Raw genomic sequence first — 27,019 nt, forward strand, 5'->3', positions numbered from 1 at the left:
GTCACGACGCAAGGGAGAGAGCGGAAAAGAAAGGACAAGAGGGAGAAAGGATGGGGATGCTCATCGAAAGGCGTGTGTCCCATTGGTCTGGACAGGAAGGCCTCCGAGGAAGCCCTCCCTTCGTCTGCAATGTCTCGTCCCAAAAGAGATCGAGCGCGCTCGTCTTCCGCGCATTACCGCTCTTTCGATCAAGACTATTCTCGTATAGGAGGCCTATCTGGAGCCGAGCTGGGGTTAAACCATTCTCCCTTGATGGGCCATCAGAGACACAAGAGGGGGTGGTCGCCGTCGTGGCTTGAAGAGCCTAGAACTTGGGTCGCCCTTGAGGTTGGTTCAGCTCCTGCGCGCCTTTTTGGCGAGTCGAGATTTGGAGAAACGAGTGCTAGGCCTAGGATTTTCGGGGGTGTTTGAGCTGCAAAAGCTGAGATTGTGATAGATCACAATATTTCCCCGCATTCCTGGCCGCGCCAGCCTCTCTCGCTCTCTTTCTCTCTTGCTGGCGCCAATATGCTAGTCCTACTCTGTTAGGAGTCAGAAAAGGTATTGGCAGTGCTGCAGCAGGCTTCCACCCCCCTAGTCGTCTCGTCTGTACGGTCTGTGCATAGTCACCGACGATGGAGGCGCTTCTCGCAGTTGTGCACGGCTCGCAGCTTCGAGGGGCGTGGCCTTTGGATCTGGCGAAGGATGAAGTTCTCTGGCTCTATCTATCAGTCCCCGGCTGGAGGCCAATACGACTCTAGATTCAGACATACCTATGTCGCAGTTCGCCGCGATTGCTCCGTACCAGTCTGTGCTTTCCTGACTGCTGCACCCCGTATTACTTTGTTTTGTGTGGATTTCCTGGTCCTCAGCTCGGAGTCCACGACGTTCTCATCTCACCCACATAATGTTTTACGCTGCCCTTGGGGGCTTCTGCGTCTTCCAACACATGGCTTAGACATTATTGAGACTAGTGGACGGACACCGATAAATCGGGACAAAGCCAAACCGAGGAAGAAGAAGGAAAAAAAAAGCAGCAGCTGGGACCAATGGAAGAAGACGCCCTTTGTGTGAACGGGAAGAAGAGAGAGACCTGCCTAGCGTCGTCGTTGACTGGGTGCGCCTCGGCACGATGGACGCTTTTGTGAAAGCCTGGCGGACTAGGGACATGCTACAGTATAGGAAAAGCTGTCTTACCAACACCGTGATTACTGCATGAAGCAGGTTGTAAGATGAAAATTTTCCCTCAGGCGGAGAGAGCTTGCTTTGAATTCATACCGTACCAGAAGACAGTCTGAGGTGGGCTGGACTTTCAGGGTCCGCGGCCTTCGTGCCGTGCCTCCCGCAAAGTGTGCTAACCGACCCACCATTTCAGGACGACGATTCAGCATGCATCGTCGCTTTTCGCCTTCGTTTTGTCTGCGAGTCTTGAGGTGAGTGCGGTGTCGATATGCTGCTCGATATTAAGAAAACAGTTTCTCGTTTGTGGCCTGCATATTGTGTGTGGACAGGCCAACCGTGGGCGCTGATGGAGGGTAGCAGTAGCCCTCACACCCTTCCAATCACCGTGTCCCATATTCCCCTCCTGCTCAGAAATCAATAATCTGTCCGTTGCTTCCTGGTGATGTGCATGAAATTGCCTCCCACCCTCGATGAGCAAGGGGCCCCCCAAGTGCCGTTATTGGCTGGGCGGCAGACCAGGTTGCGGTGGGCTTTATTTTTCTTTTCTTCTGTTGGTCAAGGTTGACCTTGCCAGAATACATTATCGTATCGTCAAACCTGTCACGTCGCACAAAGGCTTGGTTTGCATGCTCAAGGCGACGACATGCTATGAAACGGCGAAGCGAGCTGGGCCGGGTTTCCATATAGGGAGACGACCTACACAAAGTTGTAAATGCGTGTGCAGATAGCTAACATGTGTGCTGCAGCATATTTTTACGTTAGTATTTGATAATTTCAACTGCTTGCTGTGGCGAAGGCCGCGTCAACAGACAAGGCTACATATCTTGGCTGCTTGATTTTATCTTAGTCTGCCAAATCTACGAGGTTTTGGTGTAAGTGCTAGTAAGCACCGTTCTTTTCCTACAAGCACCCCGTATCGCTGTAATGGCAATCTCCCATCTCAAAGACTGGGGTTTTGGAGGAGTACAGGTAGCTGTATAAACTAGACATAATCCGGAGAGATTGATCTACGAGAGGCTGAGCGGCAATCTAGCAAGGGCTTCGTCTTCTCCCATCCGTAATGATTGTAGATTTTGTTGCCGTACTTGTATAGCGGTCGATTTTTAGCGCGTCGCGAAGAATGACCTTGACTCTCTAGCCGGTGGATCCCCTTTCTTCCATTTCTCTTTCGCACAGAAGTCCAGATTCGGATTGATGCTCCGAGAGCTGCATGAACTGCCGGGGTGCATGTTATTCAGCAAATCTGGGCAGCGCTTGTCCTTTCCGAAAACACGCATGGAGGGTGTGGAAATGCTGACAAGGCTTAATGAGAGATGAGAGAGAGAGAGCGATAGCAAGGGTCTGGCATGGCAGCCCAGGGGGGGGGGCCTTGACGGCCATGGGGGGGAGGCCAACTGAAGCGACCTGAAATAGGCCCCTGTCAAAAACTTGCTCTCGTAGGATCTTGTTGTTGGCTCTATCTTTTGCTATCTCTCTCCTAAATGTAAGTAGGCGGGTGGCCAAGGACTCATTCAGCCCATCCTTTTCTCAGGCCTATATTCTAGCATGGCAAGGCACGCCAGATGGCCCAAGTGTCTTTTTTCGACTTTCTTCCTTTTTTTACGAGGCATCGAATCGCACGACCCTGTTGAGCTTGGTCCATGCCTAGGTCCAATGGCATCTGAGAGCTGAGAGGAGAGCATGGGGAGGAAGAGAATCTCTACTACCGAGCAGACGATCTGCCTAGCTTCCAAGCTTCCAAGCACTAGTTCAATATTGGAATGACATTTGGGCTGTGACTATCTATCCGAGTGGACTAGGTAGCGGATGCCCTATTGGGCCGGCGGACAGAGTATTGGCAGCCTTTTTCATCTTGCAGCTGTCTCCACGTTGCCGTGGTATTGACAGACGGGCTGCAAACGAGCTGAGCTGGATGCCAAGGCTTCCCAGACTTGTCGAAAGAGGCTGCTGTCAGAACCCGTCTGTTCGGCGACCACGACGGACGATACACTCCCCTCCATGCTCGTCTTGCGGTACACTAGCCTCACTTTTTGAACAGATAGCACCACCCCTGAGTTGAGAGCGCGAAGGATCTGGGCGAATTACATGCTATTGATGCTCATCGATATGTCACTAACACTAGATTGGGATTTTGGGGCTGAGAAGAAGCTTTAGGGGGGTGAGTTGAGGGGACGAATAGATGTTCCTGTTGCCTTGAGTATGGAATGGCGCTATACACGATTTTGGCATGGCGATGGGAGGATTGGCGAGAAATTGAACGCTTTTGGACGAGGATTTTGGGGATATTACGCCAGCACTAGCATTTTGATAACTCTCGTGGCGATGTCTTGTGCTTGGCAAGAGGGCTCTGGGGGTGGATGCATATTACACGTATATCTGGCTTGTGATGGGCTGCCTCTACGATTGGGCCAGCAGATGGGGGGAGAGGTAAGCATGATTTGAGCCTCAATAGAGGAAACGACTAGTTTTGAGCCATGAACCATTGGCTATTGGGGGCGTATTTGGTTCTAGCTTCGATGCTGATATTGATGCTGTGTATATCCTATAGAGGCTGCTTTAGCGCCGATATAAAATACTGAGAGTTTCGTTAAAACAAGCACCTTGACTGGCACAGGAGCGGTTTCAAATGATCTGCCTCGGTTGAAAATATCCTCTGCATAATGTATAGTCATAAGTGACAGGAAGAAGAAAAAGAGATAGAAAAAATATATGAAGGATCGTGACGGCGTTGTCCGCGACTACTGCTATTAGCGCCTGTATCTTATCATTTTTCTTGTTCTGAGACACGGGCTAAGTCACTACTTGGGCATGAGCACAGCACGGATTTAGAACGTCCAAGGAATAAATTGCCCAACTACTAAAGACTAGCGACGGAGTTTGGCGAAGAAAGGAAAGAGTTAGTAGCAGCAGCAGCAGTAGTAGTTGGTAGTCGTTTTGAAGTTTGGAGATGCTACGCCTTGACGAATGAGCCTCAACTGGAGACCTCGTGCACCGAGCCTGATGTGGACGCACTTTGCGAACACAGGGCTGAGTGGGCCGGCCTTGTGAGTCCATGTTACAAATCCTCCGGGCGTTGGTATCAGGATTTTCATGTTCATTGTCTTTTTTTTTCTCCGCTTGAACCCAAGACAGTGGTTAGGGCTGCTCCAACAGCAACATCAGTAATCAAGGGAAAGATGTAGAAGAAGAAAAAGAAATTTCCAATGGCATCAGCAGCGCCCGCTCGGGTGATCATCAGCCACTCCGCTAAGGGATGCGGTTCTTCCTTGGGACTAACGTTTTATTAGTGGTGAGAACTTGACATCAGTGTTTTGTATTTAACCGTTTAGACAGAGCACGATGTTACAATCAAATTTTAGAAATAGACAGGAAAAGAAGATTGATGTAAATGTAACTACCTCGTATCAGCCTTGGGGAAAGAAGGGAAAGAGGAGGAGGCATCTGTGTGTGCACTTTTGCAAGGGATGCCAAACAATAAAATGGCACGGGTAGCAGCCAGCATAAGAGCCGGGCGTCGAAGGCTAAAAGTGACAGCTGGGATATCGGCCCGTGGGCTCGTCTTTTTTCCCCCCTCGTCTCTCAGTGTCATAGCTCATGGAAACTTACCAGCACGGTGGTTTGGGCTTTTGCGAGTGGTTCTGTGGTTCCAACAGAATGGGTCGTTGTTGGAGGGGAGGGGTGAATGAAAATTGAAGCTGCTGGGAGCAAACAATTGTTAGTTAGCTGGTTGGCCCGAGTCGATGTGATTCCAGCACGATGGCCTGCTAGCCTGGACTAACTGCCGCCTTTTCTCTCTCATCACACACGCCCTCGCCTCTGTGTACTTGATGTCTAAGCGTATATGGCATCATCGCCGCCCAGAATCCTCTTTCCATCGCCAGTCCCGTGTTCAAAGGCGCCTGCGGGCTTCCTCCTTTGCGGGACGCCAAACATGGCAGCTGGGCGAATGAACGCGTGTCCCGGCTGGGTGGATGGACGAGCACGGACGAGGATCCAATCACACGGCGGGGCCCGATGAGGCTATTCGGGACTGCGCCTGTCACGGTACCCTCCCAGTTGTGGACGGCTTCTGCTTGTCAAAATGCAAATCAAGTGGGCTTTTCCAGCTGCCAGTAATATTGCCCTTCTTCTTTGTTCTCTTCGCTCTATTACTCCTTCCTACAGCTAGTGCTATATGCACTCGCATCTGTGATGTGCATGCATGTACCCAATTGCCTGCTAGTTGATGTCAGACGGGATGCCGAGGCGGTTCGCCATATCTCATCCCGTGTTATACTCTGCCTAAATGCACGTCTGGATTTGCAGCTCAAATGGTGCTTGAATGGGTCATCTTACTGCTGCTAACTATGTACATGCACGGTTATTATACACACGCCCACACCTTGATGGACGCAGAAGAACAAGAGAAAATAGCGATTGACCGGATCCATCCAACCAACGACCCAGAATATTACTCCCAAATCTCACCAGGCAGACGGGGATCGGCCCGCCCATTGGCTAGGCAGCGGTTCCATTCCAAGAGAACAGGACAAGTAGCCTACCACTCCATCGGGTACAAAGAACTGTTTGTAATTTCCATCTCTTACTCTCGCTCATCTGTCATTAATTGGCTTCGGCCTTTTGTTGTCCCCTTTCACATGGAACCTACAATAGTACCTTTTGTCTTGTGGAGGCGCTGCCCTGTTTCTAGAAGTCAGCGTCGACGCCCGTAGAGTGTCTCAATTCCAGGATTCGCAGCGCCACCATATCAAATCAATCATATGTATCTTTCCTAATTCCAGTTCCTCCCATTTTCTTACATGCAACGACGCTATCTCGGCTGACTGCCTGTTTTCCCTGCTGCATGACCACCGCCTTTGCGCCACCAAAATTGGCAAGCGGCAGAAAAAGGGAAAATGTGGCTTTGTCTGATTTCTCACCGAAGAACCCCCCAATAAGGAGCTCGGCTCAGCCTTGTTTGCTTCGCCGAAGGAGCACGCCGTTCTTGCATGTCTGTGCATGTATGTAACACTACCTACTAGGTGTTATCATCTCCATTCTATGCACTCCAGACTGTAACCCTGATGGCCATTGGCCGTGCCCTGCAGGTAGGCGCCCGCCTTTTCTGTCTCGGAAGTAGGCGAAGTTGTATCCCGGAGGAGCGGCTGGACAGCTGCGTTGGTTCCCCGACGGCGAGTCCTGTTGCTGTCCTTGCAGCATGCAGGTGCAGTGAGGGTGGAAACCACGGCAGGCTGGAACTTTTGGTGGCTATTGTTGGTCTTTGCTTGTGTGGAAATTGGACGTTGTATGCATGCAGCGCTGCATGGGCGGTTGATGGAACCCTGATGAGACTTGGCAGGACGAATTGGCGAGCGCGCCGAGTACCAATGGCGAATGTACATGCATACTGAGCATATCTCATTATTATCTAAATTAGAACAATTGAGCACCCAATCCTCAAATGCATCAAGTAGATGCAGGACCAATTTACTTCTACATAATCTGGCTCTCTCTTGGCGTTCAGCAATGTCCTCCAGGAACAACTCTTCATTGCCATTTTATCTTAAAAACCATCAGTATTTAATAAATTGTAATGTACTCTAGATTGATCGAACCATTGTATTAGCACTATATGTGGTATTATATATCTTCCATGGAGCTTCATCTAAGTTCACTCCGTTGCTTTTTACTTGAAGAATCTCAGGTTCTCGAAAATGTAGCCAAAAAAAATCAGGATCTGGCACGCGAATTGGCCCATCTAAATGCTCCATAGTTAAAGCCTTGATGCCCACTACCATTGTTCATTGTGGTGAGCAAAGCTGCAACACTGAACAAGGCCCGCATGGTTGATCAAAACTACCTATCTTGATCGACCCCCCCAACGATCATAGCAGCATTGAGATCAGTTTTTTTTTTTTTTTGGGAAAACTCTGCTTCTTGGCCTAATATAATTTGTAATAGGTAGAAATACTGCCCGCAATTGCTATTTGGTTCTCCAGAGTAAGACACGCCACAAAGGAGAGTCAGTACTGGTGCTGTCGATGCTACTGGTGTTGCTTTTAGTGTATTTAGTAGTTAATTATTCATCCTATGAGCTGACTGTCTTGCTGAGCTACGATTGGAGTGTTGGATAGTGAATTTGGAGTGCTGAATAACATTTCCTTTTAAAACGTCAATGAGAATCTTGCAATCGTGTAAAGTATGTGTCATTGATTAGGCTATTCTGGTACAAGCTGGACTTTCTCTGTTCTGAGGTGGTAGCACCCTCATTATGTTAGAGTAGTAACACTTATTCCTATTCCGCCGTCTCTATTGTCTTCTCCTTTTCTGTCACTCGTCTCAGATAGAAGAGCAACGAGCTGAGCATGATAGGACGACTATTCGTCAAGATAATTACAGCGAATAAATAGACCCTTATCTCGTGAACATATTGCTCTCCCCAAATCTCCTCATTCTAGTTTTACCTCATTCTAGTTTTTGAAGAAAGGCTTGTTGAGAGAGGGTTTAGTCTGCCTCTGAGTAGAGGTTAGTTTTAGAGGTGGGTGAGAAGGAGACATCAATGTGACGATACCGACTGAGTATTTCTGGGCATCACATACACCACCTAAGTCTGATTGATAAGTAGACATCCAAAAAGAAATGATTAAGACAAATTCCGAACAGCTGAATATTGAACAAAGACATTCGCGATACCAAGATCGTGAACGACCCGGTTTTTTTATCTTTAGTGCATGCTTAATATATAAATTAAAATATTTGGCAGCCAATCAGATTGCCCCTATAGCTCAGCGGTAGAGCGTTGCACTTGTAATGCAAAGGCCCATAGTTCAAGTCTGTGTGGGGGCATCTTTTTTTGCCTGTTTTAACTGCTTGGCCGGCGAAGCTGATCTTCCTTTTCCTTTTTTCTCTTTAAATCTGCGTAACCTCTACCTATGCTCTGTCATCTTTGCAATGACTTACCTGGAAATCTCATCTCATGCAAACGCTCGTACTTCTGCTTTTGGCCGTGCCAAGTGAAGCCCATTGTGCGTGGATTCCGCGAATAGACCAATGCATGTATATAGCATGGATAGCTATAAGTTTTAACTGTCTGCATACTCGACAAATTGGCTATCAAGTAGACCTCCCAACGCTATCAGGTGACAGTCGGAGGCTTATGTTATTCTGTGCAAGCTGTGTAGCGTACCAATGTAAGAAGCAATGAAGCAAGATTATTGAGAAAGAGCACAAGACGGATAAGGCCTCTACGCCGGACGAAAGCTTCCATAGAGGAATAGTAAAAAGGATGGATATCTGGGTTGTGGTGAAGCTGCTGGCCTATAGATGTATAGATAGGCAACCGATTTCTAAACGCCCCGTTGCTCGTCCATTTCAGACACCACAACGCTGCCTGAGCGTTCTTAACAATGACACACCTATTACATTTTGCTCTGCTTCACAGCAAGGCGGCGAACAGACCCGGACACTTAACGATCATAGGGCTTGGGAGCAGATACGAGCCTGCACACACCGGGACGGCAAAAGGATACTTTGGGAGATACTTCGAAGATAAGGTGTGATCAAGTTGTGCGCAGGACATTTATGAGGCGACTAAGCAACAACACATTGGCAATGGGTGGATTAATCTTGCTGGTTCACCTGATCGAACTCGGGTTTTAGAATGGGTATTCTCACTGCAAGACGATCTTCTCTTAAAGGAGAAACGTTATTACTGTGCAACAAAATCCATGACAGAGCTTATTGGAGGGGAGGCATGTCCTCAGATTGCTATAGTTGTCAGGACAAAGACTAGGAAGTTATTATATGTAGGCGATATTCGAAATAAGACGACACCGGTTCTAAGTAATTGTACGCACCAATAGTCAATGCATTTGATGAAATTATTAGGGATATGATGATCTGGATTCTTATAAAGGATATCGCCTGAGATGGCAAGTGGGCTTGATGAGGGTAGTGTGTCATGCTATCAGAGAGATTGAACAACAAGAAAGTACACCGTCCGTTATTGTAGGATTAGTACTGTAATGCCATTTTTTCTCAAGTGATGAGAGCCACATTGACGCAAGGCGACTTCACATCAAAGGTAGACGCAGCTCAGGCCTCATGCGTAGACGCCAAACCCTGAAAGAAAACATAACATTGAGATAATGTTCATCAGCGCTCTGTTCATTTGAACGCGCAATTTATTTGTTCATATCATCCCTGCGTTCAGGTACTTGAGCAGTGTAAAACCAATATTTGACTCTGTAGACTGCTATAAAACCCCTTTCTCATCTTACACGATTTGGACGCGAAGATTTGCCAATGAATCCAATGGGAATCGTATTCGCCAAACTTGACATTTCCAAGCCTTCTCTGCCTTCTTCATTCAAGACCTCATTCAGAGATCAACATCGTGGACTTTCGGAACAGACATAAGCAATTGCTCGCAATATAGCACAGCTGTCATGGAGTTGGAGCACAGGGGAAAAATAACCCGAGTCGGTTGTCAAACTATCTGGTTCAAGGTTCGGCTATGCCGCTCTCTATTGCAGTTATATTTCGATGAACCGAATATTGTGCCGCGCCCGAGGTTGATAGACGATCAGCGAGCTCTCCTCTAAGAGTGGGCATTTGATGTGGGTGTCTTTGGGCAACAAGTGCCTAATACTCCGTTAGAGGACAGGCTGGAAACAGACCTGTGGTCCTGGCGATTATAGATGAGCTATTGAATGTCATTCATCGTGAGTTGAAGTGTTGTAAGTGTCTTACTGCTGATATAAGATTGGGTGAAGAAGAAATTCAGCTTAACAGAAGCCCCGTGATAGTCAAGCCAATCAAGTATTGATTCGTTGATAGGGAAGAGATACAAAAACATAATGCATCAGTCATCGAAACCGTTGGAGATTTTATACAACGCCTCTATATAGTACCTCCGCTTATTCCAACGCCTCCTGCCATCTTGGTTGGGAGTAGGGGAAACGAGAGCCCGTAGAGATGACAGAAGCAAACAGCGCCATCGCAGAACTGCGCCTTTATGAGGAGATTAATGAAAAAGTTAGCTGGTACTTGGAGCTGAGTTGTAAGCCACAAATAGCTCACTAGATAGATTGTCATAGATGAAAGCAAATTAGGAATTCAATGATTTATTCTAGAACTTCATCTCATACATATGGTATTCTATATCTTAAGACTTGTTTGTTCTATACGTGTTTAGCCTGAAAGGTAGAGTCTCTCTTCACAAAAAGTCTTGGTGTTACGACTGCTATCTCGTACAAGTAGAGACCGCACACTAGATGATCTCACAAATATTATACATACCTGAGAACTCTTGTAAGAGTAGTGAAAGTCCAACGCTCAAGTCCGAGCGCCTCTGACACATATGGATCCAATGTGGCCTTGGAATACATGTACACTCTGCACGGGGCATACAGAGCCCAATGGGTTCGCGCTTGGGCGCGAATATAAATTTGCCATGATGCATTCCTTTCAACACTGAGCCATCTTTGTTCTCTCCTCTTTTTCGTGCAAAATTGGCCTTTGGAGGCTTCTTCCTCGTCGTCCTCCCCCATCTAGTTCAGGCTTAGGAGTCAGGAGTCAGCAGACCTATGATACCAAAGTGCATTTATCTAGATCTATGTACGTAGAGAGATGATGTCTGGATCAACAATCAAGAGACGACCCGTGCAAGACCTCTATGTATACGACATGGTGGCGCCTACAACGCGGCCGATGGTTGAAGCTCAAACCGTGGCATGGCACGAAACCTCCGAGTGGCAGCGGGACAACAGATACATCCTCAGCGGCTATCGTCCAGAAAAAGCAGACTACGTGGAGATTCTCACCAGCTTGACGTTTTTGCACAACGAGACTTGTAATGTGTACACCCACCTGATCGGAGCTCTGCTCCTACCGCTCATCGCGTTCGGTGTCATGCAGATTCTCTCTCAGCCTCAGTTCTTCGACGTCTCGAGATCCGACTATATTATATTTGGAATATTCTTTTGTTGCGCAGAGTGTTGTTTGATCTTCAGTACTATTTACCACCTAGTGGGATCTCACTCACATGCAGTCGAACAATTCTGGCTCAGAATGGATCTGCTAGGGATTGTCATTGTCACCGTTGGCACGTTTATTCCGGGCATCTATTACGTCTTCATCTGTGAACCAGTCCTGCAAATAATACACTGGGCGATTGTTAGTTAACCCGAACGCCCAACCGCTTTCTCTTCATCTTTCCCCCAGTCAGGCCCATTTCCTGTGATGTAGCTGACATGAAATCTAGATCACATCTTCAGGCTCAGTCACCGCTGCATTAATCTCGATGCCCAAGCTGAGAACGCTACGCTGGCGGAAGGCGAGGACGGGCGCCTACGTTGCGCTTGGTGCATCAGCATTCATTCCCCTACTGCATGGAGTTCAACTGTACGGGCTAGAGTATATGCTTCAGTACGCAGGAATGAAATGGTATCTGCTAGAGCTATTCTTCTATGGCTGTGGAGTTGGTCTTTATGGGGTAAGCCGACACGCTCGCTGATCTTTTCTATTACTTAGGAGGCAATATCCTGACCGGCAATTATAGTCTCGAACTCCTGAGCGCTTCGCCCCAGGCAAATTCGATATCTGGGGCAGCTCACACCAGCTCTTTCACGTCTGCATATTATGTGCCATGTATATACATATAACTGCCCTTGTGCAGGCTTTTACAGCATGTCATACATCGGACGTATGTAGTATCCAGGCCGCTTACCGAGAAGGCCACAGATAAGCAAGAAAGCTTGTTTTCAATGTTATAAGATCCTCACAGCCGTTCATTTATGTCATAGCTTAGTAATAGGCACGCGCCCCATTCGGATACATACCTTTCTGATAGGATATTGCGATGCCCGGAACTTGCGTAGGTTGATATATTCAAAGGTTTCGCTCCAAACTCTTTCAAATCTTTCCATCGTCAGCATTGTATCCCTCACTAGGACTACGAGAGGCTTGTTTTCCTCGCCTCTCTCTTTACAATGAAGGACCGCCATGCCTAATCCCCTACGGCCTCTACCAATGAATCGTAACTCCAAATGAATACCTCTACTACTCACAGTCATTGGTCCGCTAGGATTTCCAAAAGGGTTGTATTGAACGATGTTGCTGGAGTCGATAAATGCATTCGCAGTTGTGACTAGAAGGCCGCCGCGGATATCTGAAGATTTCCAGGCAAATAGGCTGTGAGCGTCTGAAATCTTCAAAGTTTCCTCTTGTAATCTAATAAAAGCTCGTTCGCTTTCTCCATAAAGTAACGGTATATTGATGCTAAATATGCCCATCAGACAATAGGCGCGATCTTCAACCCGTGTAGTCCTTCTATTTGAAGCCCAGGATATCCTTTTCGCAACACTGGCAGTTTTTAGGCTGTCGCCAGCTAAGATATTGACCGGTATTTGCGTAGAATCGGAGATTGCTTGGCGTAGACTTGTCTTGGTTCCCAAGTCTTTCCAGTCTTTGTTGACAAAGTATACCTCAGATGGTGCGAGCAGCTCTTACAAAGTCCACACCCTCATAAACCACTCGCTTTTCTTGAAGGTAGAAATCGACTGCACATCAGAAAGATATGCGTAGCATTTGGTGGACTGGTAGTACCAAAGATACATGGAATTGATTGCCTCTGATAGCTCTGCTTGTCTTTCAATGCAGCATGAGTCGATCCAAGCATATCTGAAAGAGTCGGATCTGGCTCTGGCACAGCAGTCTCTTATCTTATTGAACGACCCAAATTTGGCAAGGTCATTCTCGAATCCCTTCTTCATCCATATATACGGTTGTTCACATCTTGAAAGGTAAGCTCGTATGCACCACATCTATGGGATAAAATGGCATATTTCGGAACTGGGCTGAACCCAATTTGTTCGAACTCCAAGGTGTCGGTTTCCAGCAATCTGATGCTCATGGTGTATATCTAATCAATTCCTTGGTAAGTTCCGATACATTTGATGTGCCCATAGCAGAAAAGGAAAACAACCTACAATTTGTCTCTCAGAAGCGGTAGCGGGGGAATATGTCAACACTTGTTAATACGATGGTCGCTTGATAGCAGCTATGTGAGGCAACACTAGACCAAAACGACTGGAGCGACTTGTCAGATTCTATGTGGGCCATGACTGCCCAATGATAGTACCATCTCCACGATGATACGCGCGCGGCATCCTTGCAGTTGGTGATGAATATTGATACTACTAATATTAGTAGTACAAAGCCACAATTACAGCGCCATGTTACGGTGCGTTGGTGATAAATATTGAGTCCCAGGGTTGTGGTGGATCAAAGAGACGGCACGCGAGGTCATATTTAACCTACTGGGGCCCTGAGACGCCAGACGCCAGCCGCGCGCCTTCAATGAAACGCCGCGCCAATCGGTGAGAGACGACGTAGCCACTGTTCCACCGGAATAGCCGCTGGGGAGCGGCGATCTACGAAGATGGCACAAGAACTCGGTAGCGTTGCTTGCGGTTCGCAGTTTCTCCTACTGTATTACTGTGTCTATACCAGGGTCTCTCGGAGTAACTGCCTCTTTGGTAAGACTTTCGCGTCCCAGCTTCAAGCGAAGAACCTAAGTTGAAACTACTATATACATATAACTTGTACGAGGGCGCGAATTCTCTATATAAAGCTTGGATCATAGAAACTTTTAACTACAAGTGTCTGTCATCAGAATATTTTTTACCCTCGCTTAAAGCCAGCCAGAGCCACACGGTTCATTGAGATCGAAGTTGCTCAACGCCTATTAGAAAGACTACTTTGACTGAATTGACTTTAAGCGAGTAGCAAAGACATTAAGAATATTCCAAAATCTTGTCCGGCATGACTCTCACGAGGAGCAAAACCATGTTAGTAACCTCATTCCATAGCAGGCTTCACCTTCTTTACGCTTAGTTTCACTCCAACTAACACAAGCGATGAAACAGGGCTTATACCACGCCGAACCCAAAGCTTCAAGCCGTGCGTCGCATACTCCAGGGCTTGAATCATAGTCCGTATGCCGAATCGAGCTCGGCTACTCGCATGAGCAAACGCAAGCGAGAGAATGGCACTGCCATTGAGGTATTTCCACTCTTGGAATTAGATGCAAAGAAGCGCCGAGTTTTGCCAGATGAAGTTCTCTACACGAGCGATGATATGGGCGAGTCCGGAGTAGATTGTGCGATTTTGATGAGAAAACACCTAGTATCCTTGCACCAGGGATTGCAGGCCCAATGGAATTGCGTGTGTCGGAGGTGCTCGGGCCTGGGTATGAGACTCTCACTGCCACAACGGAAGAAGAAATCTCAAATGGAAACGACGTTCGACGCGTTCTTCGGAATACAATCTCAATCTGAAGTTACATTCCACGAAGCCAAGATCACAGTCAAGTAAGTCTTTGAGGCTTCGTGTCTACTACCCTTTCTAATATACTTGGAGCTAGGAACGTACAAAACGATCAGGCTCTAGGCACGTCTCTAGGCGCGTCTGAGCTTGCACCTGGCGTCTTGCCCGACTTTGCGGACATCTGCCAGTGTATCACGGAGTCGTTGGATCAACAGAACAGCATGCATCTTCTCTTTGAAGACGGATTGTTTAAGAAGCTCCGCCCGCAGCCAAAGTCTTTTGGCGATTACCAACTGCCTCGCACAGTGTCTCTGTCTGCTCTGTTTAAGCGTCAACAAGAGTTAAGCGGCGGTTCATCGGTTTTACCACTCAAAGGAAGACGAATCCTAGCGCTTGTACTTGCTACAGCGCTACTTCCATTCCTAGAGACCCCTTGGGTACAGTCTTCGTTCAACCACTCAATGATTCAGTTTTTCCAGCCGGTACAGGACGAGGAGCTACCTGAGATCACAAAGCCCTTCCTGGTCATGGACCAAGATTCAGCTTTCTCGGCTGACAAGACGAGCACTCAAAGTAACCAAGCCGAAACGACTAGTTGTGAACACATGGTACATCCCAATCCCAGTGTATTAGCGCTCGGGACTCTGCTGTGTGAACTTCACTACTGCACAACCATAGAGACATGGCAAAATGATACAAAGGCGCCCCGAAATGCCAACACCAACTATTATTCCAGCCGCAAGCTTCTCAAGAACTTAGAAGTGGACGCCAGTTCAGACTACTATCTCGCTGCTAAAGCATGCATAGAGTGGGGCTATTTTCCTAACGGAGAGCTTTCTACCTTTGAATCCTCCAAGGTTCAGAGCCTTTTCTATCAGAATGTTGTCAAACGACTTGAATCTGAGATATTCAAGTCGTGGCATCTACGGCTGGAGGATTTGAGCTCTCTTGACCCTCGCCAGAATGAACTCTGCTGGGGCCCAATTGGCCGAGAGGTTGTCTCTCGGCAAACAAACATGGTCAAGTCTGAGTCTTCCGCCACAAACAGCGACGAGCTGAAGGTATACTTGCCTTCAGCCTCCAATATGACGCCTTTGGGCTATATCTCGCACAACCAGGTCATTCCTATGCAAATTCCGACCCAAAACACTCGGAGCCTCCAAAATCCTTTACATCACGAGAAATACTTTAAGAAAGGCTTGCAGTTTTTTGATGCAAACAATCTTACGGCTTCCAAACAAGAGTAAGCCGTTCTTTATGTTTCGTGAGAATTTCTTGTGAGAATTTTACTTACTAAACTTGCACCAGAATCGAACTGTCGGAAAAATGGATGGAGAGACTGTTGTCCTCTATTTATCGTCATGTTGATTCGTACGATACTGCTATGCAGCTGTCCGCGAAAGCCATCAGAAACAAGTCAACAGCATTCGAGCCAGTTCGAATAGCAATTATAGATACTGGATTCGATCCTAAGAACCCGCTTATAATGGATCATGATCATCGACGACTCGATTCACGGATCAAGGCAGCGCAGAGCTTTGCGAATGGAGCAGACCCCCGGGATATTCAGGATGTAGTCGGACACGGCACTCATGCTCTTGGACTCCTTCTTACAGTAGCCACAAGCGCTGAAATTTACATCGCCAAAGTTGCAAATCAGGAGAATGTGGAACGTGACAGCTACAACGCCATCGCAAAGGTAAGACTCCTCAAGTATATTACAACGCAATTTTTGCGCATCTGCTAATGGCTTGGACAGGCGATCAATCATGCAGTCAACGAGTGGAAGGTAGACATCATATCGATGTCGTTTGGGATCCGTGAATATTATGAGCCCATGAGAGCAGCGGTATCAAATGCATTACACAGCCAAACGTTGATGTTCGCTGCAGCATCAAACGATGGAGCCAACTTCGGCCGATGCTTCCCAGCCAAGTACCCTGGCGTCTTTTGTATCCACTCGACTGATGGGAATGGAAATCCTTCTGGATTCAACCCTACGGCAGACGAAAGAGATGTCAACTTCAGTCTGCTTGGAGAGCATGTCCGTTCGCACTGGCCATCTGGAAAGGTTGGCTATAACAACGGTGCCAATGTCTTGTCGGGAACTTCAGTCGCAACACCAATTGCCGCGGGACTTGCCGCTTCGGTCCTATCCTTTGTTCGGCAGCGAGAATATGGCTTGCCTGCAGGAACTGATTTGCTGGGACCGTGGCTGAAGGATGCCCATTCAATGGATGCGGTTCTAAAGAGCATGGTCAGACAGAGAAGAGGAGCGGGCTATGACAATATCACGCCCCACACACTATTTGGTTCATATTCATCAAAGGAGGAGGTTTACAGCAAGATCAAAGATATCAGGGAGCACATGTATGACTAGTAGCTTGAGAGTTGAAGTAGTTGACGGATTGTTTTACCAATTTTGCTATTCAAAACGAGTCTTATTACTATATTAGATACAAGTTAAGTAAGTTAACACTTGATAATTATGATGGAGCTATTACTCGAATGAACTATTGTTACACGGCCCCAATCAGAAAAAAATTAATGAGTAGCGCAGAAGATGAAAGAGTGCTCTGCACAACAACAGAAACTCTTCAACATGATTCAGCCCATTCACGAGGTTTGGACGAGTGGTGAGAGTACATGTAGGGCCGCGGTGAATGGGTGCACCTTACAAGTACAAATTACTACAAATTCTGTCGCACAAGAACACCGCTTGTGAGAGCCCTTAGATGATCTGCTTTTCCCGAGCGACGGCCGCTGAGGATATATTTAGTATGCCACTGTCCGTTGAAGAGCCACCATTTCGTCACAACACCTTAGGCGCGCTGGGTAGGAAGCTCAGGGGTTCTGGTGGGTCGCGGAGGACATGAAGATGCGCGCTTTTATGTTTATACGTAACCTACTGGGCTCCACGAGCCATGAACCGCGCGTCTTCAATGAACCGTCGCACCAAGGTAGCCGCTTGGAAGCGACATGCTTGCAATAAAGGCGCAAGAACAGGCCATGTTGACTGCAGCTCGCGATTCTTTCTGTTATGCTGTTGGACCTGTACGTAGGCTCTCGGAATCATTGCCCATTCTGTACAATTTCTGCGTCCCAGCCTCGTGTGACGAAACACAAATTGAAGCCCATTGCATCCTTCGGCAAGTTCTCAACTTACGATTATGGGTCACAACACTCGCAGGGCTACTAAAAACATTTTGAGTTTTTTTGTTGGTCGAAAGCAACCGAAAAGGTCAATACTGCCTACTTCAGTGAAGCAACGGCACGAGGCCTAGGTGCAGACAGACGAGCGTTTGCCATACGAAATTGATCATTTGGATACAATGACCTTTAACAAATATTCAGAGCATTGAGAATGCTTAAAACCCGACTCCATATGACTCCATTCGGGAATAGCTTCCTGTCAGTAACTGTATTACACTGCCAATTCTTCGCGTGTTCAGGGGGAGATTGTCTGGGAGAAAAGATGACTCCATGGACTCCCCCATGCGGACCGGAAGTGCCATGCCGGCTACATGTAGTCTATGCTGTTGGTGACAGCTTGTGATTGCGACGCTGAAGATGTTTGACGCTAGCTTGTGATGGAAGCGACTTTAAATTTAGACGTACTTAGAGCGTTTGAAAAAAACATTGAAGCGGCGATGAGGCGTCATGTACATGTATTAATAGAGCCGTCCCGGGGCACTAGGCGCGCGCCTAGGCCCATGAGCTCAAACGGGCCGCTCCACATGTGCTAGGCGGGCCGCTGAAGATAAGAGTACATGTACATGTACGCTAGGCTTAGGATGAAAGTTCTAAAGTACACTCAACTGGTTCTCATCCCAAGATTGCATAAATAAGACCACTTCTCTTCCTAAAAATGCATCCAAATAACCAGGATCAAATCAAAGCGACCTACTTTCTCTCAATATCTAAATTTTTGTTTTTGCCTCCCTGTTTTCGTGTGAAGACACAAGAAAGCGTCAACATCTCAGTGCAGTTCCGCCTATTTTCATTGCTTGAACCGTTCGTCATTCCATAATCGACTGTCATCGCAATGCTAACAAGCTAATAGAATCTCAGATCCCAACTTGAAATCTGAGAGTTATGGCGCACTTCAGGAAGACTTATTTCCTATGCCCGAAGTCAGAGTTCATCCCTCCTCCTCCAGAGGGTCCTTTATTTCTTGGCTCTATTATTCTCTCGACGTCAATGCCGGAGTCCTCGCTTAATAGGGAGACTAAAATCCCATTAGTCAATGAACTACCACCTATTATCGAGACAGATTGGAAGAAAGCAGTTTCAGTAAAAAAAAAAGTCGAGTGGGGTGTTTACTTACAGTTTCTGGCAAATTCAGGGCTATTAGTTCTGGGCCCTTCATTGGATGCCGACCACCTTAGCAAATCAAAGTGCACATTTGCGTTTGACGAGGTGAAGACTATGTCGTTTGAACCGACACCAGAGTATGTTGCTGAAGCGATGAAGGCACCTACTGTGCAGCAATGGTTGAAGGAGCCTAAGCAGCGATTTAGCCCTGTTGTCTCGCTCTACCTCATCACTGGCATGAAGCTCGTCAAGGGCGCGAACGTCAAATACTCGAGTTCAGGAACTCTAGGAGTCACGGGAAGATTTGGCATTGACGTACCCCAATATGATATAAGTGTTGGCCCAAGGGGCAGATGGACCGCACCAACATACGGTGATGGGATGGAATCTAACCCTACGTCTGACTTCGTCTTTGCGTTTCGCGTCAAGAGGATTAGGATTACACGGAAAGTCAAGACTGAAAATTACACTAAAGGTGCTTTCATGGCGGCTGGAAAGGAAGAAGATGGCGACGAAATAGAGTCTATTTCGGTGGATGATGTGGATGGCTCTGGCTTCGAGAATGTCACGGTTGTTCACGATGCTGCTGAAGATGATGATGTTTACTGTGTCCCCAGTAAATAGCCCATTCGATCTTCACAATAGTTTGATACTAAAGGGATTCATGGAGTTGGGAGTTAATTGAGTTACTTTCCTGTTTTCAATCCATTTTGGTGTTGCTCTAAATGTGTTCTGTTGATGAATACTAAGCGACTACCAATCGTAATCATAAACAGCTTTTCTTCTCCGTCAAACCAACCTCTCCGAAATTACATACCGAATGAACATCTTCATCCACAGCCCCATTCTGTAGCCTCTTGTAGCTAAAGTTCGTTCTTGCTGCCGGTAGAAACATAATATTTCTGGGTACATACGCCATAACAGTCTGTTGAGTGTCATGTTCACATGCCTCCAGAGTGTCTTGGCCAATAAATCTCTGACTTGCGAGCGACACTAATAGCCTTTCACAAACAATTAAGAGTCTGTAGACTGTGATCACAGGATTAGCCTTTACACATGGAACAGATGATGCTTTAGCAGCATTGATATGAAAATTGATTTAACACGAAAATTAGATTGCAAAAAGCTGTTGAGAGTAATCCCATGACCTATCAAGGCGACGATCGGTGTTCACAAGACTCGTGTACAAGAAGAACGCAGACATGCCGTACAATCAATTACACGAATATGGCTCCCATACAGCTCGCCGCCCTTGAGCAATCATTGACCGCTCTATGCGTCGACGCATCCGAATTCCGAACTCCAGGAAAGTCCCATTGCCGGATATGCCATCAACTTCGTGTCCACAACTCCTCTCAGGGCTGGACCGCACTAACATCACACGACCATGTCGAATATAGGGAACCAGAGTCGGACTTGGAAATAGTCTCTGCAGCCCAGGGGCAGGATACCGTAGCTGTGCCACCATTGAGGCCGGTCGCTGTGACAGAGATCGACATGTCATCCGAGTTGTCTGAGTTGACAGTGAGTGCCAAAACTCCGGCAAATGTCATGTCGAATGGACAGCCCCATCTCCCGCAGAAGAGGACTACATCAGCTCCTGGACAGCCGTCCGTGGGTTCGCTCTCAGTACCAACAAAATCAGCCGTCGCTGTATCTGAACCATCCGTTGCTTGCGCCCAAAGCCCACAGCCGATACCGGGCTCAGGTCCTGGAAGGCCGGGAACAAGGCCAGCATAGTAGCCGATTTGAACGGTTAAGGAGGCAGAAGCAAGCCTCGAGGCGCTCAACAGCAGGAAAAGAGCTGATGATGATTTAATAAACATGGTCGCTGATACCGGAGAGTAAGCACGCCAAAAGCCAAAACTGTGCTTCACAGGTAGAATCTAGTGTCAAGAAGCTTACCGGGAGGGAGACGTGTAAGTACAGTGATATGAATGGTGCCGAAATCAAAATGAATTGTAATTTAATATTTCTGTTCAAGAACGGGTCATCCAAGACTCTATTTATATTAAAGAACAACCCATTTCTGAGCTGATAAGATCGTCAATTATCTAGTCAATAAGAACATAGAAGTCTTTCTCAAATGGAATGTTCTATAAAATAATTGGATAATCGGGCATTGCTCATTGATTCTTGCCTGCCGGCCTTCCGCCTTGGCCTGTCTTGGCCTGTCTTGGCTTCATGCGTGCCAAGGAGCTCAATGAAATACACGCTCAGAATTGGTGGAACTATTTCACGACATAGCTGATTTCTCCGAACAATAGTCCATTCTGACGAAGCTATGTCGTATGGATTGAAATATGTTTACACCATACAGTCAGGCTGTAATAGCTATCTTTCTCATCATCTGTTGAAAATACCGGCTGCGCTTCGTAAATACTGCGCTGTGTGAATGACAGTCATTCGAACTGATTCTAGAAGCAACATTGAGACTATAAACAGGAGACTTTCGCATTTCATTACACTCATCAAACGATATATCTAGTAAATAGAATCTTATTTGTTATTCTACAAACTAATTAGTTTGTTAACAAGACTCTTAAAATCTTCAAATTTGGACTTCGGCCGTTTCCTAGAGTGCGAAGACTAGTGCTTATGAGCTTACAAACTCTACTGTGAAAAGAACCCACAAGATGGATATATATTAACGGCATTTAGGACATGATCAGCAGCAACAAGGATAGATTAGGAAATTGCTGGCTGAGTTGAACATATACGTTTCCCTAACCGGCCCCTCCTATCCTTTGTAAGCTTATTTACTATCTCGATGAAAAGGTCCTAATCGGTGCTTGCCTATGTACATCTACCTCTTCTAACGATTTTAGTGATAGAATCAGGCCGAGTCGATTTTGATATGCCTCTTAGACTTTTTAAGCTGACCGACGGGCGTTTACATTCTTGGCATTAGGCTTCGGACTGACTAAATTCCGTTCACCAGAAGGCACGTATTTGTGTAGAGTTGCTATGTAACAGAATTTAGGATAATATATCTCAAATGCTCACGAGATACTTCCTTCATCAGCGGTCTATCAGTAAAAGGACTAGGCATTAGGCAAATCACCACGACAAAAGCCCTCGCCGTTGAACGAAAACATTAAGTTACAAACATCACTCTTGTAACTCATGGACGGCGACGGCGGCATGAACCGATCCAGTACTCCATTTGGCTCATTACTTCGGCCAAATGACTATAGAGTATCATACTCTTTCTGATTTTGCCTCAAATATCTTCAAACTTCTATCAGGGCGTCACAGCGGAAGAGCCTAATCCTAAGTGACATTTTCGCCATCATGCGACAAGCTTTAATAGCTTCCGAGGGTGATCGGAGCATTGAAGTCAGCATACATTTCGATTGATGGATTCTGTCATACTCAAACTCTATATATGTAGGCAAGGTTCAAACCTTTCGTCCGTCCTACCTAACCTAATTCTCTTCGTTCCGTGTTGAGGAGCCTACGAAGGGAACGTAACCCAGCAACTCATTCTTACGTAGATTTAGTCATCGATTTCAAATGTTCCTGTAGTGAATCAATCCTGCTGAATGAATTCGTATTTCTAGTCACTTGTTCTACCTGCATAGTACCTACATGTAAGCCATCTTATTCTTCCCGCGTGCTTCAAACGCCACCTACCTGTCAAAGATTCTATCAAAACCGAGTATGCAAGTGTTTGCAATATAATGCAAAAGTTTGAACCAGCCGCCAATAAAAAGATCGCCCCTATGGCTCAGCGGTAGAGCGTCGCACTCGTAATGCGAAGGTCCATAGTTCAATTCTGTGTGGGGGCATTCTATTTTCTTTTGGTTTTTTAATAGTCCATTTTATTTTTTGGTTCAAACAATTAAAAAAGATAAAATTCTTATTAAAATCAAACTCATCTAATACATTTGTTCTATAATAATTCGAGAGCGGCTACCCGTTAGGCCCTTGTCGCGACCATCAAAGCCTGTTATTATTTGTTCGATACAAAGGTATGAACCAGCGCCTCTTATTAAACCTCTTCAGCTAATTATCGCTGCAGCTACCGACCTAACCGAATTATATTATACGGTAACATACAATAGTTGAGAGTCTTTGTTTGCTTTCGCGGTGAACTTTGTTCAATCTGAGATCGTGTTGCCTTTGCCTTTATCAACAGCTGGCTCAGTGTGTTGGCACAGGTAAATGTAGATATTGCACGACGATGTATGCAGTCATTTAGTGTTAAGTACACTACTATAGTTGGTCCCGATCGACGTTCTCGGCGAATTTGTCCCCAACGCTAGATATTTTTTGCAGCGTAAGCAAAGCAATTTCTGTCAAATGCGCGGCAACATGTAATTGGAGAGCTTCGTTGGCGAAGACGCACTTGGTTCGACGTCTTCGGGGGGGTGAAAATCGTCGCCAAACGGGCACTCCAGCACTTTGTCAAGGCAAGGTCTTCGTGCCGCGTTGCTGAGAATCCCGATATGCTTTTCAGGCACGTCATGCTCTTGGATGGAATGCTGCTGATACTTAATCTCCTGATCAAAGGTGATTGGATTGTAAAAAGGGGCTCTGCACTCCCACGTATGCCCGTGAACGTTTTGCATGTGGCTGATCCACGCTTTTGACGATTCAGACGTCAGCGGACTGGTTCCATGTTGACCCGTTTCCAAGCAGGCTGACAAAACACAAATGAAGGGTTCCAGATTTCCAATGACATGATTGCTAGGGCAGTAGCTGCATTGGTTACTGGCACCCGAGGCGAACCAGCTTCTCCTGATAGTCTGTTGGTGGTCGTAGGCTTTGATGGCACGGTCGGAGCAAATCGTATAGCTGGAGCACTCTCCTTGACCTAGGGTAGTTGAAAATCTCGTGGGATATTTTTAGGAATCTGAGCATTCAATTCAATGTGCCTTCGATGAGATCGCTGATAATTCAGTCGTCGGAGTCGGAGCGCATTGGCTTCGATCGACCAACGCTGAGCAAAGCGATTCCGGCGCCATCGGAAACCAAGAACGAATGTAGCATTCCGTGTAGAGACGTATTTCGTCTACAGCAGTAATTATTCCTTCATTATCTGTATATTTTTAGTTTGGCGAATCTAGTCAGCTTTTGCCGCCTTTCGAGCGGCATTGGATAGGCGAAATAGCCGTGATACTGTTCCGCCGATGGTATTGGTGATTTTGAATGTATTTACTTCTACTTGATCTTCGCAACTGTCCGATTCGCTTTCATCATCTTCTTCCCTCCTTTTGACTTCCGAATTGCTGTATTGTGATATGCGCTGTCTTTTCCTGCTTCGAGATTTTGGCGGCTCGTTAGTTGGCTTCACTGTTGTGAGGTTTCCATTAGAATAGAGTTATTGACGTTCAGTCCATCTGACCCTGGTGCGAAAAGGGCTTACAGGATGTCAAAGTGTCACAAATGACATCCAAGAGCTGGTGTATGATCTCTACAGCTGTGGGACTGAATCGGAGCCTGTAGTCCAACGAAACATTGAGCGGTCCGTAGACGTCCATATTTGAAGCCCACAGTGTAAAGCGCGCCAGCTGGTCATCCATGATAGCAGGATCTGGTACGAATTCTGGCAGGTCCATGTATTTGCGGAACAAAGAATCGCACTGTACTACATGTTTGGCGATAGTCGGGTAAAGTCCCTCTTGGAGGAGGACATCTTCTACCGAATCATCATCCTTGCGATCCAGGCTTGTCATTGCGAGAGGTTGCCTGGCGGTCGGCAGGTTGTTGAGAGAGCGCCCAAGACCCGGGAAGCTGATCTTCGTCTCTTTTCGTAGAAAGAGGCTCTTCAAAGCCTTGGGCACGCAGATTGCGACTAAAACCTATCTCATGGACTTCTCGAGGTGCCGATGAGTGCGACGAGGCTTGTGTTTTGTATTCTGTAGAATTGCGGATCTGTGCCTAGCCTCAGCTAATTCCTTTGTTAGCATACGTGTATGCTGTACGGCAATTGGCTTGTCTGTAGCAACACAAACATGAAGGAAACAAATGAACACCACGGCCCCATGACACAGCGCACGTAAAAGGAGATTGAACAGTGGCTCCGGTAGACAATCTCAGAGCCTTGTCGTTATGGCACCCGGCGAAACGGAACCAACTGCCAGCGGTCATTCGAGATTGGCTTGCGAGCTTTGTGTAATCTCCTGCTGCTTTCTCAATCTAACGTCCTTGGCCACCGTCGTCGTTTAGAAACACTTGCCCGCTCCTGTCCAACATCTCTCTCTATGTATCTTTGGCGGAGTATTGTCTGGTGGGCAGGGCGAACCTCAGGACGGCAACATATTATGTGTACTCTGAACAGCCTGCATTCATCCCAAAAAGAAGCAACATCAATTTCCGATTTAGTTTCATAGCGATTGCGCCTACTCTAGTCTTCTCTCAATGCAGTCATCATCCTACTTAGCTTGAGCTAGTAGTGATTCGTTTTTTAAGTAATCTTTTAGCGACTTTGTCCATGGCTCCATCAATCAAAATGTTTCCACAGTCGCCGAAATTGAGTATCTAAAGACTGGAAACAGGGTTGAAGAAACCACGGCTAGTAGGAGATGCGTCCTTGTATGTTTCTGTTTGGGGCTTCACAGATAGAAATTTCCAAGAGCGACATCTGCTCGAGCTAGTCACTCTTCCAGCGACAATTAACGCCATTCTTGTAAGTCATTATACTCAATTATCAGTCACGTCTTGTATAAATGAGGTAAGTAGCCTACTCTAAGTCTATCTTCAGCCTCTTAAGAACACGCCTCGTGTCTGAATGATTCTCTCAATAAGACGCCTTGGAAGTTGTTTGATCGCCAATGTTTCATCCTTCAAAATTCTCTCGCTGGTCGTAAGAAAACGATCTTGAAAACTTTCCCACAGCTTCTGGTCAGAGGCATTTGAGCTACCCGGTCGTGGGTAAAAAGGGTCATTTCGCCAAAAGCATCTGCAAGCCTTATCGATGCCGCTTTCGTCTAGAGTAATGTCGTTGCAACAGTCAAAATCCAAGATCCAGATTGCATGAATACCCAAGACGTCCGAATGATTCAAATTAGAAGAGTTCATAATAGACGGGTCGTTTGATCGAGGCTGAGCAAGAACGAACTCTACATCATTTGCATCAACCTTGGCTATCCAGTGAAGGAATGCAAGTGCATCAGCCATGGACATAGCATAGTCATGGATTGTGAGCCCGATATTTTCCATTTGGTCGATATGGAGTGGAAAATTGCGTAAACTGTACGCTCGGAGGCGCCGAGGTCTTTCAGACTCAGCCTGGAATCTGCGGCGGCCAAGGTAAGGGCGGATTAGGCAGTGTTTGTTTGTCTGGGTTTCCAAAATCTTGTCGGTATCCACGCCGGGAATAAAGTTTTCTATGATCATTCGACGGCATTGCTGGTCGACGGGCATTATCTTCTCGCTGATTATGGCCTTGCATGGTGCATAGCCGGGAGGGAGTCGGGGGAGGATGTAAGCCCATTCAGGAGCGTCTTCGCTGATGAAAGCTTCGGGTTCGGGAATATTGAAGGGAATCCCAGAAGCGCCAAAGATTGCTGAAATCTGAGAAGTATCGAGAGATTTTAGACACTCCAGCAATCGTACATGGATGTGATATTCGTTGGTGATTGATCTTCCGGGGCCGCCATCTTCTCGTTTCATAGCCAATTGTCGACCTGAGCTTGACTGGCCGTCTCCTAATTCTCCCCAAACAGATCCGCAAAAACCTTGTCCAATTCTTTCGAGTTGTGATGCGCCATTATGTACGGTAAGTTGGCAGATTGTACCTTCCAGCATGTTTGTCGCTTGTATGCTCTCTTTCTTTTTTTGTAATGATGTATTCGGATGATGTATTCGGATGGTATTTAGGTTTCGGGTACTCATCGATTATATATACGCGTTATTATTTTCGTGGCTTCCGTTGACATTCGCTTAAAGTTAGATAACACAGAAATACTCGGCTCCAATTCCCAAGCAGAGTGCACTAAGTTCGGAAGTGGCATACTAAGAAAAGTTAAAGCTGTGTTATTTTGCAAGGACTAAACTCGAGTCCAGTCTACTGCAGTCTTTGCCCCGGGTAGAGTAGTAGTTCTTGGATTCAGACGATGGCAACAGTAGAGAAATGTTTGACTCGGGCAGAATGCCAGCGCTTCAAACTATCAAACACACTCGCGATATTGCCAAGACATCACAGAGGGCATAGCGGCGGGAAGCGCACCGGCCCGTACGGTATTAGCTTCCGATACCGAACCGGCGGATGAATTAGTGGCCTTGACGA

The 27,019-nt window shown here is 46.7% G+C and overlaps 7 protein-coding genes across 7 annotated transcripts; 3 read left to right on the top strand and 4 right to left on the bottom strand.

The window, feature by feature from the left end:
• Nucleotides 1–6,188: 6,188 nt before the first annotated feature.
• On the bottom strand, nucleotides 6,189–6,542 carry TGAM01_v203049 (hypothetical protein; the record flags this gene model as incomplete). The annotated part of the gene is made up of 1 exon (XM_024549119.1): nucleotides 6,189–6,542. One exon carries the CDS (start codon nucleotides 6,540–6,542, stop codon nucleotides 6,189–6,191), a length of 354 nt encoding a protein of 117 aa, XP_024406097.1.
• Nucleotides 6,543–10,827: 4,285 nt separating this feature from the next.
• Nucleotides 10,828–11,656, top strand: TGAM01_v203050 (hypothetical protein; the record flags this gene model as incomplete). Its single annotated transcript, XM_018802406.1, has 2 exons — nucleotides 10,828–11,316; nucleotides 11,405–11,656. 2 exons carry the CDS (start codon nucleotides 10,828–10,830, stop codon nucleotides 11,654–11,656), a joined length of 741 nt encoding a protein of 246 aa, XP_018664324.1.
• Nucleotides 11,657–13,965: 2,309 nt separating this feature from the next.
• Nucleotides 13,966–16,849, top strand: TGAM01_v203051 (hypothetical protein; the record flags this gene model as incomplete). Its single annotated transcript, XM_024549120.1, has 5 exons — nucleotides 13,966–13,991; nucleotides 14,070–14,513; nucleotides 14,567–15,712; nucleotides 15,778–16,168; nucleotides 16,229–16,849. The coding sequence occupies 5 exons, from the start codon at nucleotides 13,966–13,968 to the stop codon at nucleotides 16,847–16,849; spliced, it is 2,628 nt and encodes an 875-aa protein (XP_024406098.1).
• Nucleotides 16,850–18,564: 1,715 nt separating this feature from the next.
• TGAM01_v203052 (hypothetical protein) lies at nucleotides 18,565–19,407 on the top strand (the record flags this gene model as incomplete). Its single annotated transcript, XM_018802408.2, has 1 exon — nucleotides 18,565–19,407. One exon carries the CDS (start codon nucleotides 18,565–18,567, stop codon nucleotides 19,405–19,407), a length of 843 nt encoding a protein of 280 aa, XP_018664326.2.
• A 731-nt stretch (nucleotides 19,408–20,138) lies between these two features.
• On the bottom strand, nucleotides 20,139–20,609 carry TGAM01_v203053 (hypothetical protein; the record flags this gene model as incomplete). The annotated part of the gene is made up of 1 exon (XM_018802409.1): nucleotides 20,139–20,609. The coding sequence occupies one exon, from the start codon at nucleotides 20,607–20,609 to the stop codon at nucleotides 20,139–20,141; it is 471 nt and encodes a 156-aa protein (XP_018664327.1).
• Nucleotides 20,610–23,851: 3,242 nt separating this feature from the next.
• Nucleotides 23,852–24,464, bottom strand: TGAM01_v203054 (hypothetical protein; the record flags this gene model as incomplete). The annotated part of the gene is made up of 2 exons (XM_018802410.1): nucleotides 23,852–24,081; nucleotides 24,155–24,464. The coding sequence occupies 2 exons, from the start codon at nucleotides 24,462–24,464 to the stop codon at nucleotides 23,852–23,854; spliced, it is 540 nt and encodes a 179-aa protein (XP_018664328.1).
• Nucleotides 24,465–25,488: 1,024 nt separating this feature from the next.
• On the bottom strand, nucleotides 25,489–26,538 carry TGAM01_v203055 (hypothetical protein; the record flags this gene model as incomplete). Its single annotated transcript, XM_018802411.1, has 1 exon — nucleotides 25,489–26,538. One exon carries the CDS (start codon nucleotides 26,536–26,538, stop codon nucleotides 25,489–25,491), a length of 1,050 nt encoding a protein of 349 aa, XP_018664329.1.
• Nucleotides 26,539–27,019: the final 481 nt, after the last annotated feature.

This window comes from Trichoderma gamsii (genome assembly GCF_001481775.2).
Source record: "Trichoderma gamsii strain T6085 chromosome Unknown Scaffold_8.2, whole genome shotgun sequence".
NCBI lineage: Eukaryota > Fungi > Ascomycota > Sordariomycetes > Hypocreales > Hypocreaceae > Trichoderma > Trichoderma gamsii.